This window comes from Petromyzon marinus, chromosome 46 (assembly GCF_048934315.1).
Source record: "Petromyzon marinus isolate PM22_M1 ecotype Great Lakes invasive population chromosome 46, UKy_Petmar_22M1.pri1.0, whole genome shotgun sequence".
Classification (NCBI taxonomy): Eukaryota; Metazoa; Chordata; class Hyperoartia; order Petromyzontiformes; family Petromyzontidae; genus Petromyzon; species Petromyzon marinus.
Window position 1 is genome coordinate 12678801 of NC_133712.1, and position 15437 is coordinate 12694237.

General features: G+C 58.5%; 1 protein-coding gene across 1 annotated transcript in view; it reads left to right on the forward strand.

Moving 5' to 3' along the window:
• LOC116952378 (lysine-specific demethylase 5C-like) overlaps positions 1-13864 on the forward strand; it is a 28937-nt gene extending 15073 nt beyond the window's left edge. The window contains exons 10-28 of the mRNA XM_032971669.2: positions 296-415; positions 644-802; positions 1285-1377; positions 1985-2073; positions 2729-2891; positions 3289-3408; positions 4272-4466; positions 5040-5221; positions 5701-5825; positions 5969-6119; positions 6498-6603; positions 6981-7163; positions 7857-8038; positions 8597-8735; positions 8978-9157; positions 9767-9913; positions 10759-11292; positions 11811-12086; positions 13436-13864. Of these exons, the coding sequence (XP_032827560.2) occupies positions 296-415; positions 644-802; positions 1285-1377; positions 1985-2073; positions 2729-2891; positions 3289-3408; positions 4272-4466; positions 5040-5221; positions 5701-5825; positions 5969-6119; positions 6498-6603; positions 6981-7163; positions 7857-8038; positions 8597-8735; positions 8978-9157; positions 9767-9913; positions 10759-11292; positions 11811-12086; positions 13436-13852 (3561 nt within the window). The 3' untranslated portion in view covers positions 13853-13864. The remainder of the gene's footprint in view (positions 1-295; positions 416-643; positions 803-1284; positions 1378-1984; positions 2074-2728; positions 2892-3288; positions 3409-4271; positions 4467-5039; positions 5222-5700; positions 5826-5968; positions 6120-6497; positions 6604-6980; positions 7164-7856; positions 8039-8596; positions 8736-8977; positions 9158-9766; positions 9914-10758; positions 11293-11810; positions 12087-13435) is intronic.
• The last annotated feature ends 1573 nt before the right edge of the window (positions 13865-15437 follow it).

The following is a 15437-nucleotide window of genomic DNA, read 5'->3' on the forward strand; positions in this document are numbered from 1 at the left end:
CGCGCGTTGGGTGTGTGCGTGCGCGTGTCCACGTTGGGAGCAGTGGCGCAGCAGTTACCGTGCCATGCTACGAACCCGGCGACCTGAGTTGGATTCCCGCTCACGGCCACCAACACCCAGTGACAATTATTTGAACCGATCCTGGGCTCCCCATAGGTCGGGGTGGTGCTGGCTACCCTCGTGTGCCGTGCTGACCTTTTATTGGTGCCGCTCGCCAACAGCACTTGCCTCAAAAGTCTGCTCAGCCTAACCGGGGGGGGCGGGGGGGGGTCTTTGTCGTTGTGTCTGCGTACAGGAGTGCAGTAAGCCACACGAGGCGTTTGGCTTTGAGCAGGCCACCAAGGAGTACACGCTGCAGAGCTTCGGGGAGATGGCCGACACGTTCAAGGCGGACTACTTCAACATGCCCGTGCACGTGAGTGGCTCCGCTGCCTCTCCTGGCATGTCGGTGGGGGGGGGGGGGGTGGAGGAGGGAGGCCAACACACTGGGCGCAATGTACCAGTCCCCAAAAAATTCAACAAGTTTTGTTACGATTACTTCCATGTCCAGTCTTCGTAATGTCTGCTCCACCTCCGCTTTTTTTTTTATTATTGCTCCGTGCCGGGTTCGCCTGTGGCGGCTCACTCGCTGGCGCGTGCGCAGATGGTGCCGACGGACCTGGTGGAGCGCGAGTTCTGGCGCTTGGTGAACAGCATCGAGGAGGACGTGACGGTGGAGTACGGCGCCGACATACACTCGCGCGAGTTTGGCAGCGGCTTCCCGGTGCGCGACCAAGAAAGGATCCTCACGCCCGAGGAGGAGGTAGGGGCCACAGCACCGACAACGCCGCCGACACCGCCACCGGCGATCGGGGGGTGGTGATCAGTGACGGCGGCACATTCAGGGACAGCGCGAAGATGAGCTGGCTCGCTGACGGCTTGGCTAATGAGATGGCACACTGATGAGATAACGCGGTGGTGGCATGATGATGAGAAGCCACACTGATGGCACGATGCTGAGAGCACACACTGGTGCTACGATGCTGAGATGGCACACCAGTGGCACGATGATGGGATGGCACATTGACCGTGCGATGATGAAATGGCACACCGCTGCCACGATGCTGAGATGTCAGCTGATGGCACGACGATTGGTGATCGTGCGGGCACGCTCTTGCGTGTGCTTTGTGCGCGAATGTTTTTTGCACCTGTTTTGCGTGCCCGCGTACACGTGTGTCAGCATGCGTGCCTTGTGCTGGTGCACGGGTTTACGTGGTGTGTTTTGTGTGTGGGTGCGTACCCCAGACGTACGTGGAGTCGGGCTGGAATCTCAACATCATCCCCGTGCACGGGCAGTCGGTGCTCGGCTTCATCAACGCAGACATCTCCGGCATGAAGGTGGTGCTCGCCAGCACATGCACACGTGTGTGCGGTCTGATCTGTTTGTTGTGTGTGTGCTGTGTGTCTGTGCTGTGGGGGTGCGTGTATGCGTGCTGTGGGATGCGTGTGTGTGTGCTGTGTATGTATGTGGAACTTCTTTCACACCGTGCGTAGCCAACCGTGCTAATCGAAGGTGGAGGGAAGGACAGCAGAAAGTTGTTGCGGTGCGTGTGGTGTGTGATTCACGTCTTTTGTTGCACGTGTGCTGCGTGTTGTGTGTGGGTTTATGTACGTGTGTGTGCAAGTGTGGGTCGTGGTGGCGTAGTGGTTGGCGCACTGTTCTACCAACTTGGCTCACGAACAACACCAGTGATGAATATCTGAATCGGTCCTGGGTCAACTCAGCCCTAAATGAGTACCTTGTGCTGTATGTCGTAAACATCAGCACTGGGGATACAAAGGCGGCCAGGGCGTCGTTTCTGGCCACACCACCCCTTCCATGCCATGCTATTCTCAATAGGTGCTCGCAAAATTGCAAGCGTGCAATGCTAACCTGCGGGTGACCTGTGCGTGTGGCTCTTTGTGTGCCTTTTTGTGTTTTTGTGGGCATGTGCTGTCAACGCAGGTGCCCTGGCTGTACGTGGGCATGTGCTTCTCTGCCTTCTGCTGGCACATTGAGGACCACTGGAGCTACTCCATCAACTACCTGCACTGGTGAGATGACACTTACACCAGAGATGGGGGGGGGGCGGGAGACTCGTCGGTACCGAGTGACGAATAAGGACTTTCAAATACCTTTGGCGGGGCGGCCACACGTCAATACTTGCGCGCCGTGGCACGGGTGACTTAGCTCGCCGAAATTGGACATTTCGGTGCTGTTGCCTGGCTGACGGTGTCCCGTCTCTCGTAGACGATCAGTGCCGCTGGGATGCTTTCGGGCTGTTCCGAGGTGGTTAGCCTCATGTGGCCGCGGTGCCTTGTGGAAATGACGTCACGGGTTGAATAGGGGCCAGTGGGTCACAGGTTTCCCAATCCTGTCTTCATGGATTGTTTGTGACTCATCTCCTCCTCCCCACACCCCCCTCTTTCTCATCCTTTTCATCCCTCCCCCTTCCACCACCACCTCTCATCCTCCACAACTTCTTCCTTCACATCAACTCCTCCTTAATTTCCATTTCTCTTCCCCCCCCCCCTTTCCTCCAACCTCATCCTCCTACTGGCCTTCCTCTTCCAACTTCATGAACTCCTCCTCTCTCTTCCTTAAACAACATCGTCAACTCTTTCTCCTCGACTACATCAACTCCTCCTCCTCCGTGTCCTCACCTCCTCCTCTTGCTGCTCTCGTCTCCACCTCGTCCCCCGGGGGCAGGGGCGAGCCGAAGACGTGGTACGGCGTGCCGTCGCACGCGGCCGAGCACCTGGAGTCTGTGATGAGGAAGCTGGCGCCGGAGCTGTTCGAGTCCCAGCCTGACCTCCTGCACCAGCTGGTGACCATCATGAACCCCAACCTGCTCATGTCGCACGGCGTGCCGGTGAGTGCCAGGCCGGCACCACCTCCCCCTGTGGTGGAGCCTCTCCCCGTGGTGGAGCCTCTCGCGTTAGAGGGTCAAGTGCGCTACCAGACTAAGCCCGGGCCGTCCGGGCATCCCGAGCATTTGATTAACTCCACCGATGCGCCGGCTCGGATACTCAACCAATCGAGTAAATTCCGGAATGAAACCGCAGTGGAACTGAAAATGCCCCGGGGGGAACTTTCGCAAGTGCTCGTGAACAGCACTTGCCTCAACGGGCCTATACGGCTACAGGGGAGGACCTTTGTCTTTGTTAACAATGCTCATACTAACAACGAGCCTACGTTGCGGTTGTGGCTTGCGAGGGCGAGATCCGTTTGTGACTTTGTGGTTGCGGCGGCGGCGGCGTGGCGAGCAGGTGGTGCGGACGAACCAATGTGCGGGAGAGTTTGTGGTGACGTTCCCCCGGGCCTACCACAGTGGATTCAACCAGGGGTACAACTTTGCCGAGGCCGTCAACTTCTGCACCGCCGACTGGGTGGGTCTCGGATTTTTTGTTTACCTTTCCTATCGTTTGTACACCGATGGCGTTTTTGTATTGTTGCTTTCACGTTCAGACTCGCCCCGACTGGATATCTGTATTAAAGAGCTTTATAGCTTATCGGATTCCTCCAGTAAAAATAAATATTCTGATTCTGATAATCTTGTCCTCTCTGCTCAACATTTTCTTCTTCTCTGTTCATTGTCCTCCTCTTGCCCTTTGTTATTCCCCCCCCCTCGATTCCTGGCCATAGCTGAACAGGCAAGCGATATTCGATAGAACCGGTGGCTGGACCTTCTCAAGGTTGCCTCGTTAAAAACCTCAAATTCCCCCCCCCCCTCGAGGAGACGATCACGGCCAGAGGGTGGTGTAGTTTTGCTGCCCGCACCGCCCCTTCCAAGTGCCGTGTCAGCCTTAATAGGCACCTGCTAACAGCACTTGCCCCAACAGTCTAAACGTAGGCCATGTGGAAATGCAATTCTGATACCAATGTGAACTGTGGAATGTAATGCCCTATACCAATGTGAACTGTGAAGTATAATCCTCTATAACAGTGGTAACTGCGAAATGTGATGCCCTATGCCCATGGGAATTGTGAAATACAATGCCCTATACCTATATGAACTGGAATTTTAACGCCATTTCGCAATGTGAAGTGTAGAATGCAACGACCAATTAAGAAGCTACCCAGGGGGTTGGGGGCGGGGGTGGTACGGTTGGGAATGTTTATCTCGGCAGCTGCCTATGGCCGCAGCACCCCTTGGTTGTGCCGTGCCGGCCTAAAAAGTCGCTCGCCAATGACCGCTCGCCCCCAACAGTCGTCACCGCGGGGCTAAGCGTCGGGTGCCTTGTCGCCGCAGCTGCCCATGGGCCGCCTGTGCGTGGATCACTACCGCCGGCTGCACCGCTACTGCGTGTTCTCGCACGAGGAGCTCATCTGCAAGATGGCGTCGGACCCCGAGGGCCTGGGCCTCAACCTGGCGGCGGCCGTGCACAAGGAGCTCTTCATCATGGTGCAGGAGGAGCGCAAGCTGCGCCGTGCCCTGCTGCAGCGGGTAACGCCAGCGCCGCCGCGGTCAGCCTGCTGCACGCGATAGCGGAACTGCAAGTGTGTGTGCAGGTTGGGGGGGGGGGTGCGGAAGGAAGGAAGGAAGGAAGCGACGCAGGGGGTAATGTAAGAGCAAAGTATGGGGGGGCATGGATGTAAGGGATAGCGCAACAGTTCGGGGCGGCTAGTGAAATGGGAGATAAGTTGTAACAAAAGGAGCTTGGGGTCGCGATGTAGGAGAATGGTGTATCTGCAAAGTGTGCGGGGCTATCAGGGCAACGATTTAACAGCCAGGTCAGGATCGTGCGGGAGAAGCCGATTGAGGAGATGTTTCAACAGGGAGCGAGGCGCGACTGAAAACACGACCTGACATCTTGTACAATGTGAGGTGGGGGCTGCATTATAGATGTGATATTACGTTATTGATTCGCTGTCATTTCTTGTCACCTATCATCTCCCTCCCGCATACGTTCCTTCCCACCCATGCTCCCTCCCACCCTCTCCTCCCCGCCCTTCACTCCCCGCGGCCCCGCTACCATCGCGTGCGCACGCGCGCACATACGCGCATGCACGCGCACAGGGCACAACGGAGGCAGAGCGTGAGGCGTTTGAGCTGCTTCCCGACGACGAGCGGCAGTGCGACACGTGCAAAACGACGTGCTTCCTGTCGGCGCTGGCGTGCTCGCGCTGCCACAACCGCCTCGTGTGCCTGCACCACGCCGCCCAGCTCTGCAAGTGCCCGCCCGCCAAGCACTACCTGCGGTGAGCACCTACCGGGGAGTGGTCGGGCGGCGGTAGCGGCGGTGGTGGCGGCGGCTACGCTGCTGCACCTGGCTGCCTTGTGACCTGGCGCTACGGCGGCAGCGAGGGTTGCGAAGCTTCCTTCTTGCCCATGGGTGGGCGTGGAGGAGCAGAAGTGGTACAGCAGAGTGTGGACGAATATTAAATGTACGTAGCCAACCGTGCTGATCTGCGGTGCGTGGTAAGGACAACAAAGACAAAAAGTTGTTCTAAAGATATAATTATTCAAAAGAACTGGATTCAATCATCGATTTTACTATTCTTTTGGACGATCAGTTCTAAAAACGACTCTAAAAAATATAAGAGGGTTGCTCGTCCGTGTCTCTACACGATAGCTTCTGAACCCCCCCCCCCCCACGCCTCTCTTACCTGACGACCTCATCTCTCGCGTTACTCCCCTCTCTCTGTCTACCCTGTCTACCATCGCTGCTCCTCCTCAGCTACCGCTACACGCTGGACGAGCTGCCGGCCATGCTGCAGCGACTCAAGGTGTGCGCCGAGTCGTTCGACAGCTGGGCCACGCGCACGCGCCGTGCCCTGGAAGCCGAGGGCGCCCTCAAGAAAGGTTCGGGCGCACGTCGCACGCGGATTTTTGCCCCGCTTCGCCACGTTTCGCACCGGTTACTTACCAGGTGGTTCTGACCTGACCCCTGCCCGCGCCTCTGTCGGGCACATCGTCTCCTCCGTGCTTCCGCGTGGTGGTTGCAGAGCTGCCACACCTGCAGGAGCTGGCTGCCGAGGCGGAGGAGAGGAAGTTCCCGGAGAACGATCTCTCGCTGCAGCTGCACGTCGTCGTCACGGAGACGGAGCGCTGCCTCGCGCTGGTTCGCTCGCTGCTCCATGCCCGGCCCGCCGACGGGTGCGTGGTAGTGTCGGTGACGGTGACCCCCGGTGTTACCGCTGTCATCGTCGGCAAGAGCGAGAACTGACTGGGAGCTAGATCTGGAACTGGGAGCTGTGCATGTGGTTAACGGGAATAATTTTGGCAGAGTTACAATCGAACTGTCAGTGGAATGTTAAGCCTTTGTAAAGAACGAGATGATGGCAACGACGGTGAGGGGTGGTGATGGTGATGATGGTGACGATTGTCACCATAACCATCATGCATAATAATGAGTGATAGTTATGGCGACGATGACGCTGCTCATGATCGTAACCGTGCCGATGACGCTGCCCATGATGATGATGATGATAGCAACGGTGATGCTGACGAGGAGGAGGTTGTGCCGTGTGGCAGGAGCGGTGAGGAGCCGGTGGAGCGACTCACCCTGGTGGAGCTGCGGGAGCTGGTGGAGCAGATGCAGAGTCTGCCCTGCGCCGTACCCGAAGCCGCGCAGGTGGAGGTAACGGCAACACACGGGGGGTGTTTTGTCTGGTGCAGGTGTGCGCTGGCATATCCTTGCATGCTTGTGTGTGTGCATCTTTGTTTGCTTGTTGGATCGGTGGTGCAGCGGTTAGCGCATAGCACTACGAGCCCAACGACAACACCAGTGACGGTTATCTGTACCGGTCCTGGGCCTCCCCTAGGGAGCCTCAAATGAGTCCCTGGTTTAATACATCGCCACTGGGGAGACAAATGCGGCCGGGCGTGGTGCTGGCCACCCACCGCCTCGTGTGCCGTGCCGGCCCTTCATAGGTTCTCGCGAACAGCACTTGCCCCAACAGTCCGTTAGGGCTATACGGGAGATCTATGCCTTTATCGTGTGTTTGCGCCGTGCAGGAACTGCTGGAGCGAGCAGAGCGTCTGGAGGTGCGTGCCACCGAGGTGGCGGAGGAGGCGGCGCCCGGTGCGGGCACCGTGGAGGCCCTGCTGCGTGACATCGAGCGGCTGGGCCCCACCATCGTCCTGCCGCACGCGGCCACGCTGCGCGACGCCCTGCCCCGGTCACGCTGGCTGCACCAGGCACGGCTTCCACTCCACATACACACAGCCTCTGTTGTCAATCCTCTGCTGGATGAGGGCCTCTCCTTGTTGTCTGGGTCATAGGGTCATACACAAACATATACCAATCAGCCAAAAGCCTTCTGCACCATGAACAGCTCCGTTCACGAGACAAGATTCAGAACCATGGACAGCTCCAGGTACTAGACGCAGAATTCAGCACCATGGACAGCTCCTGTTACTAGACAGCATTCAGCACCATGGACGGCTCCAGGTACTAGACACATTATTCAGGACCATGGACAGCTCCAGGTACTCAACACAGTATTCAGCACCATGGACAGCTCCTGCTACTATACACACAATTGAGAACCATGGACAGCTCCTGTTACTAGACAGCATTCAGCACCATGGACGTCTCCTACTAGACACAGCATTCAGCACCATGAACAAATCCAGGTACTAGACACAGTACAGCCCCTGGTACTAGACACAGAATGGAGAGCTCCTGGAACTTGACACAGCATTCAGCACCATGGACAACTACTAGTACTCTACACAGCACTTAGCACCATGGACACCATGGACAGATCCACCATGGACACCTCATAGGACTAGACACAGCGTTCAGCAACTTGGACAGCTCCTGGTGCGACTACTAAGGTCATGGAGAGAACCCCCTCTCGGTGGTGGGTGGTGTCGCTCTCCCCGCAGGTGCGTGAGAACCTGTCGCAAGGCGGGGGGCGCGTGCCGCTAGACGCCGTGCGGGGCCTGCTGAGGGCCGGGCTGGCGCTGCCAGCTAACCCGTCGGTGCAGAAGGCGCTGTCAGAGCTGCAGGAGCTGCAGAGCATCGCCCAGCGCTGGGAGGAGAAGGCGGCGCTCTGCCTGCAGTCTGGGTGAGCGAGCAGGCGGAGGGCGGGTGGAGAGAGGGTGGGTGAGAGCGTGTACAAGCTATTTATAGCGCGAGAGGGTGAGCGAGTGAGCACGCATGTATTCCAGTGAGTGAGTGAGCAGTTGACTAATTGAGTCGGTGAACAAGTGGGAGAGTGATTCAGCATGTGAAGAGGGTTTGTTAGACAGCGAGAGAGGTGAGTGAGCAGATGAAACAGAAAATTAATTAATCGGCAAGCGAAAGGGTGAACAGGTGGGAAAAAGGATGAGAGTGAATTAATCGGCGAGGGAACATTTTAAGAGAGAGCGAGCGAGCGAAACCAGTGACCTGGCTGATTATCTCTAGCGTGTGATGGTGTGAGTGAGTGAGCGAGCGAGCGAGCGGTTAATTGGACGAGCTGGCGGGCGAACGATCGAGCGAGCCCGATTGAAGCGCGGGTTAAGCGTCTCCACACTTGGCAGTGCCCGCAACCTCATCCGGTTTCTCCCGGTGCCACCATTCTCTCTCTCCCCTCTCCTTCCCTCGGCGCGTCTCGACGTGCGTCCCTCCCTACGCGGCGCAGGCAGCGTCACAGCGCGGCGACGCTGGAGGCGATCGTGGCCGACGCGGAGCAGGTGCCCGCGGTGCTGCCCAAGGTGCGCGCCCTCACCGCGGCGCTCGCCGCTGCGCGCCAGTGGAGCCACCTCCTGGAGGCCATGCAGGTGGCGGCATGCACGGCACTCGCAAAAACACAAACATCGCCCTCCCCCCCCCCCCTTCCCTGCGGAGCCCCTAACGGGCTGCCGGGGCGGGTGCCATTAGCGAATACCGATTACGTTTACGCGATCCAACCCAAAAAAAAACACGGAGTGTGGTGAATGTGGCGGGTGCGGCGCGGTTGTTGTGGCGTGAGCGGCGTGTTGGTGTGACCCTGCGCCGTGCGGTTGTGCGGCTCGCTTGGCAGAACGCGGACCACTTCCCGTACCTGGAGGTGCTGGAGAGCACGGTGCGGTGCGGCGCCGACGTGGCGGTGAGGCTGGACGCGCTTCCCCAGCTGCAGGCGCAGGTGCAGCTGGCACGCGCCTGGCGCGAGCGCACCGAGCGCACGTTCCTGCGACGCCACTCGTCGTACTCCGTGCTGGAGGTGAGCGCCGCGAGGGTCCGGGACGCGCTGGTGAGGGGAGTGGGAGCGCGTGAGCGAGTGGGCGAGTCGGTGGGAGGGCGACTGAGTAAGTTGGTGAGAGGGTGAGTGGGTGATAGAGCAAGTGAGTTGGCGGTTGGCAGGGTGAGAGGAGGGTGAGCGGGTACGTGATTAAGAGGATGGGACGGTGCGTGCACGGTTGAGCGGGCAGGAGGATGATAAGCAAAAGGGTTGATGGGTGAGCGAACGGTTTAGATGGTAGACGGGTGACTTGAGTGAGTGAGCGTGAGGCCGAGAGAGAGTGAGTGGATGGGTGAGCGGGTGGTGGGCAGGTGAAAGATTAGGAGGGTGAGTGGGTGAGACGTTGAGCGTGTGTGGGAAGGTGAGCGGGGCGTGTCCAGTGGGTGAGCGACCCCACCGCCTCTGTTGAGCGAGTCCAAGTTGGGCGCAGTGTCTCGTGTTTAACTGGCTGACAGAAGTGGCATTCGCTCACGAGTGAGGTTGTGATGAAGTGAGATCCCCCCCCCGTACCCAATCTCGTGTGACATTCACATACAAAAACCGCCTCCAGTATTTTCCCTCCCATGAGTCCGCGACTCTCGCACAAACCAGGTGCTGAGCCCGCGCACCGACATCGGCGAGTACGGCAAGCGGCGCCCGAGAGTAGTGGCCGGCGACCCGAAGGCAGCGCCGCCCGCCGAGGTCACCATCGCCGACCTCCAGCGGCAAATCAAGGAGGCACGCGACCCCGACGCGGTGGTACGGTCCGACTGCACGCCATCACTCGCTGGGGGTTAGGAGGGCTGGCGGAAGGCGCCATTCTGTTTGAGGGGTGTGGTCCGCCATAATTTTAATTCAGATGAAATTTTTTTTTAATGTTTATTGATATAAAATTTTTCGCCTGGAAAATGCGTTGAGATGAAACTTCACGTTTGCAAGGATTGTCCGGGACACGCGCGAAGCTTCCTTTATGAGAAAAGAGTCTTTTAGGTTATTTTAGTGCGAGTCATTATGGCCGTCCAGTGGCATCATCGCGACGTTCTTTCACCAACGCAGTGGCACTTCTGCACAACCGATCAATGTGCTTGTCAGGAGAAGCAAACCACGTGGATCTCCTGAGATGCCCTGCTGCAGCACTACAGTGCACTCGTCAAGATTTGGCAATGCCAACACCAGAAGCGGTGGCCTCTGCAGAATATTGTGAAAAGACTAAATAGGTCGGACAGGAGGCACGGCAAAGTAGAAAGTCCCAATACAGTGGCGTCACCAGAGTGCTACGATGCGGTTTTAAAGTATTTTTCATTTTCTCCTAAATCAAGATTTGAACTAGTGTCAGACAGCCCAGGACAGGCACAGTGTGTGTTTGTAAGATAACAGCGGTTTTGTCTGAAACCATCACATTAAATTAGTTTCGGCACTTTATTTGGCTGAATTCTTGCTTTGTCACTATCATTGGTTGGCTTAATATATTTATTTTCATGGGTTATCGAGTTTTTCCAGGTCAACTTTCAAATCGCACACCTACACAACAACAGCACTGCCACCACCACCGCCGCTATTAAGCGAGCCTCACCGGAATACAACGCTCTCCGTCCCCCACTCAGGTCCAGTCCCTGAAGGATGCCGAGAGGAGGGAGGTGGAAGCCATACGCCGGCTGCGCGCCAAAAACGCCAGCAAACTGGCGCTGCCGCTCCCCACCAGCGGCTCGAGCCCGCACCGTCACTCCCCCAAGGCCCTCGCCGGGCCCACGCCGAGACCGCAACAACCGGGCGACCCGGGCGTCGCCGTTAACAACGGCGACGCCGCCGACGGTGCCGCCGGCACCGGCGCGGCGGAGTTCTGCCTGTGCCGGCGCCCGGCGCGCGGCCTCATGCTGCACTGCGAGCTGTGCGGGGACTGGTTCCACTGCGGCACGTGCGTGCCGGTGCCGCGATCCGGCACGGGCCGGCGCCACGGGCCGGGCTACCGACTGCTGCGCGCGCCGGGGCCTCCGTTCCTGTGCCCCGGCTGCCAGCGCTCGCGCCGCCCGCGCCTCGTGGCCATCCTGCCGCTGCTGCTGGCGCTGCAGAAGCTGCCGGCGAGGCTCGCCGAGGGGGAGGCGCTGCAGCACCTCACGGAGCGCGCCGTCGGGTGGCAGGTGCGCGGCACCGGGCGAGCTGGGCGGCGGCGGGGGGGGGGGGCGGTTTGTAACGGCCATTTTGGGTTCGTAATGGGCGTGACGGAAAACGCCGGCCCGGAGCCGTCGAGGTGACCCCTGGGTTCGAATCTGGGGTTTGGCCGTTGCCCTCGGTTAAACCGGGAGGTGACGGTCTCAGCTCGATCACCGTTGACTGCCCGCGAAATTAATTAAGTAATGAAAAGATGTAATTAAATACCATTTTGACCAATGCTCTTTATAGAACGCCATCATCAGTATGTGTGGATCGGAAGCGGTTGTGAAGTTTCCTTGTGCAGTGAGCACGGCAATAAACACCTAACACACACACACACACACGTCTGACATCACGTGGCCCGGCATCACAAAATTAATTTACGCGGTCAGCTGGAAAATCTTAATGGATGATTCCTGAGCGAATGAATTGACGAATGTAGCTTTGCCGTCCTCCCCCTTCCTTCTCCCCCCCCACCCGTGTGATTGACTCTCCGACCAATCAGGAGCAAGCTCGCCAAGCGCTGGCAAAGGACGAGGTGTGGCCACTGATGACGACGGCCGACCAGGCAGACAACGACCCCGCGGCTGCCCCGGCGCCGGCACCACCGCCGGCGGGGGCAGGGTCGGGACGGCTGTCGGCAGAGACAACACGGGAACTAACGGAGCTGCTGGTGGAGGGCGGGCTGCTGGAGATGAGCCTGGAAGAGACGTGCCTCATCTGGAGGGTGCTGCAGGCCGCGCAGCCGGAGCAGCTGCCCGGAGACATCACCTTCGGACCCGTGAGCACCGCCGACTGCACCAGACCCTGACCCCGGGGGCATACCCTGGTTACCGAAGCCTGACCCCGAACCCGATCTTTGACCCCGGATCCTGACCCCAAACCCTGACCCCAAACCCTGACCCCAAACCCTGGCCCCAAACCCTGACCCCGACCCCTGACCCCGACCCCTGGCCCCAAATCCTGGCCCCGAACCCGACCCCTGACCCGACTCCTGACCCCAGCCCCAAACCCCGGCCCCAACCCCTGACCCCAAACCCTGGTCCCAACCCCTGGCCCCAACCCCTGGCCCCAACCCCTGGCCCCAATCCCGAGCCCCAAACCCTGGCCCCAAACCCTGGCCCCAAACTCTGACCCCGAACCCTGACCCGGAACCCTGGTCCCAAACTCTGGCCCCAAACCCTGGCCCCAAACCCTAAAGGTGACATCTCATGGAAACGTGATTCCTACGTTGAATCGTGTCCTCTAGCATCAACCCCTTACCCCCCTTCCCCCAGGGCATCCTTGACCCTGAGGACAAACCATGACCCCCAAACTCATGACAGCTAGAGGGGACGTCTAAAATAAAATGTGATCCTCTGATGATGAAACCCTGACCCCTAAGGGTGAAGTTAACCCCTAGAGGGGACATGGAGAGTAAACCACGATCCCCACAATAAACGCTCATCCCCGCACCTATGTACGGTCCAAAATAAGTTCAACGTACGTACATAAAGCCCTGTGGCTGAACTCTGCGCCATAGGGTCTGCCCTGACCCCTATAGGTAACCTCTAGAGTGAACCCTGACCCTTGACTTAAACCCACATCGCGGGATGCTACCGAGGTGCAAATGTGAGCGATCCACACGGCACTGGTTTGATCTCCCGGCAGTGTATAAGTTGCTACGACGTAATAAAGGTTATTAGGTTAGATCGCGTAAATATATATTGATATATTTTTGGGTTAGATCGTGTAAATGTATAAATTAAAAACTCTATTAAATCTCTGTTATGGATAATATTGGTCGCAATAGCCTGCATGTGAAACTGGTACGATGTAGTTAGTCAATCGACAGGTCACGTGTACAGATAGTGTGGGTACTCCGACGTCTTCCATTGCTTCTGGCCAGCGTTGGACGAGTAGGCCAAATACGCTCTAGAGGGGCTGTCTAGAGCGGCCTCTAAATGAGAGGCCCTTCCGCCAGCCGCGGCGTGAGTGAACATCTGCGGCACCTTTAGCTGTGCCCTCCGCAACGGTCTCCCGTTGGGCCAATGCAGTGAATGGGAGAGGCGTCACGCGCACGAGCGAGACAGACGGAGCAATCGAGACTGACGGTGCGATTCCGGCATTTCGCCGGTTCCCTCCCCCTAGCGCGGCGAGGATGGCGCGGCGGGCACGGCGACGGCGCAGGGAGCAGGTGGCAGCGGCGGCGACCACCGGCGCAAGCGGCGCGGCAAGGCCGAGCGCGGCACGGGCGCGCGTGCCGCCGCCGCCACGCACGGCCCCTTAGCCGCCGGCAACATCAGCAGCAGCAACAGCGACAAAAACAGCAGCGGCTGCAACGCTGCCGAGGACGACAACGCCGCCAGCACCCTCCTGAAGAGGCCCCGGCAGGACACGGAGACCGGTGACGGTGACGAGGCGACGGCGGCGGCGGCAATGGGGGGCGCCGGCGGTGTTGTCGAGCGTCCGGCTCGCGAACAGGAGGAGGAGGGGGAGGTTTGTAACAACGGCGGGCCCAGCCGACTGCAGCGGCCACTGGGGGTGTGCAACGGCGTGGAGAGATGAAGAGGTGGGGGTCCACGGGGGCGGGGGGGGGGGGCGGCACGTGGGGGGGTGGGGCCGGGGTAAGCGTTTTGGGACCGACGTCGTGAATTTTGTTTTTTAGGTTCGCCGCCGCCGCCGTCTTGGTCCTGTTTTGTCTTTGTAAGAGGCGTTGGTGCTAGCCGCGCCGTGTGAGCCGTGCGGCGTGCCGGCCTCGGTGCACGGGGGGGGGGGGGGGTGTGGAGTAGGAGGAGTAGGAGGAGGAGTGAACTGAACGTAATATTAAAAGAAAAATAGAAAACTTTTATTTAGCAGTGTTTGCCTGAAACAGAAATCATTTCAGCCATATTCCAACATCAGGAGAACTCTCCAGAGAAACATTCCCATAAGTCTCCCATCGTTCACAATGCAAAAAAAGCACCCCAGCAGCCAGCAGCTGCTGCACGGGGGGGGGTCCGATGGCGTCGATCGGCGTCGCGCGGGGGATGCCGCAAGAGAGACAGCGGGGACGGTCCGTCGATCGGCGCACGGCTTCGCCGCATTCAAACGACGTCAGTGATACCGATGCAGAACTGTGACCTCCCTTCTTCCTCCTCATAGTTCCGATTACTTCAGAACGCAACGCTCGCGGGGATGGGTGCGGTGGAAGGGGTCGCTCGGTGCTTCGGTGTTAACGTCCGGCGTGAATCAGAATCTCTATTCTGGAGAAATCCGATGAGCTATGAAGCTCTTTTTCATAGATGTCCAGTGGTGTGCCCGTTCCCTCTGCTGCCCAAAGCTTAATTTCAGCCGTTTTCTACTGGCTCAGCGACCCGGAAATGTCTCCGCACCCACGTCTGGGATAGCTGTCGCTCTGGCTGGCTGTGGCTACTCCGTCACTTTTAACCTACCTGGTCTACCAGACGCCCAAACGATATCCAAATAATGACTCTGTGTGTGTGGAAGTGGGGATGGGGAACCATAGTGTGTAGTGGTTAGTGCACTGGGCTATGAGCCTTGCAACCCGCATTCAATTTCCCTTGGTCAGCTCAGCCTTAAATGAGTTCCTGGTGCATTGTGTTATTATCAGGACTGGGGGAGACGTATAAAGGCGGCCAGGCGTGGTGCTGGCTACACCCCCCACCCCATTGTGCGCCGTTCCGGTCCTCAAAGGCGCTCGCTAACAGCGCTTGCCTCGGCAGCGTGCGTCAACTCCGTACGAGGGACCATTGTCTTGGTGTGCGCGCGAGCGAGCGAGACGGAGCAGCTGCCATGGACCTATCCACTGTAGAATCAACCGCCACGCTTACTCAGCTTTTATTTCACTCGCGTTATGAACACTCGACGGACACAACAGCAACGGGCGCAACAACGAAAGAGTAAATCATGCAAGTCTAGCGCCAACATTGAAGCAAACTGCTTCGCTGCTGCTTCTACCGATAGTGGAGACCGACACCCGCTGGCTCTGTCAAAACCTCTACTAAAAAAGAACATGGCCGGAGGAGGGGGGGGGAAGGTGGAAGTGGAAGTGGGGAGGAGAGGTGCTCGGCCCCCTCGCTTGCCGGCCGTGGCTTTAAAACCAGCGACAGACACCGCTGGCTGCTGTGATTTGGTTACAATTGTCACGATT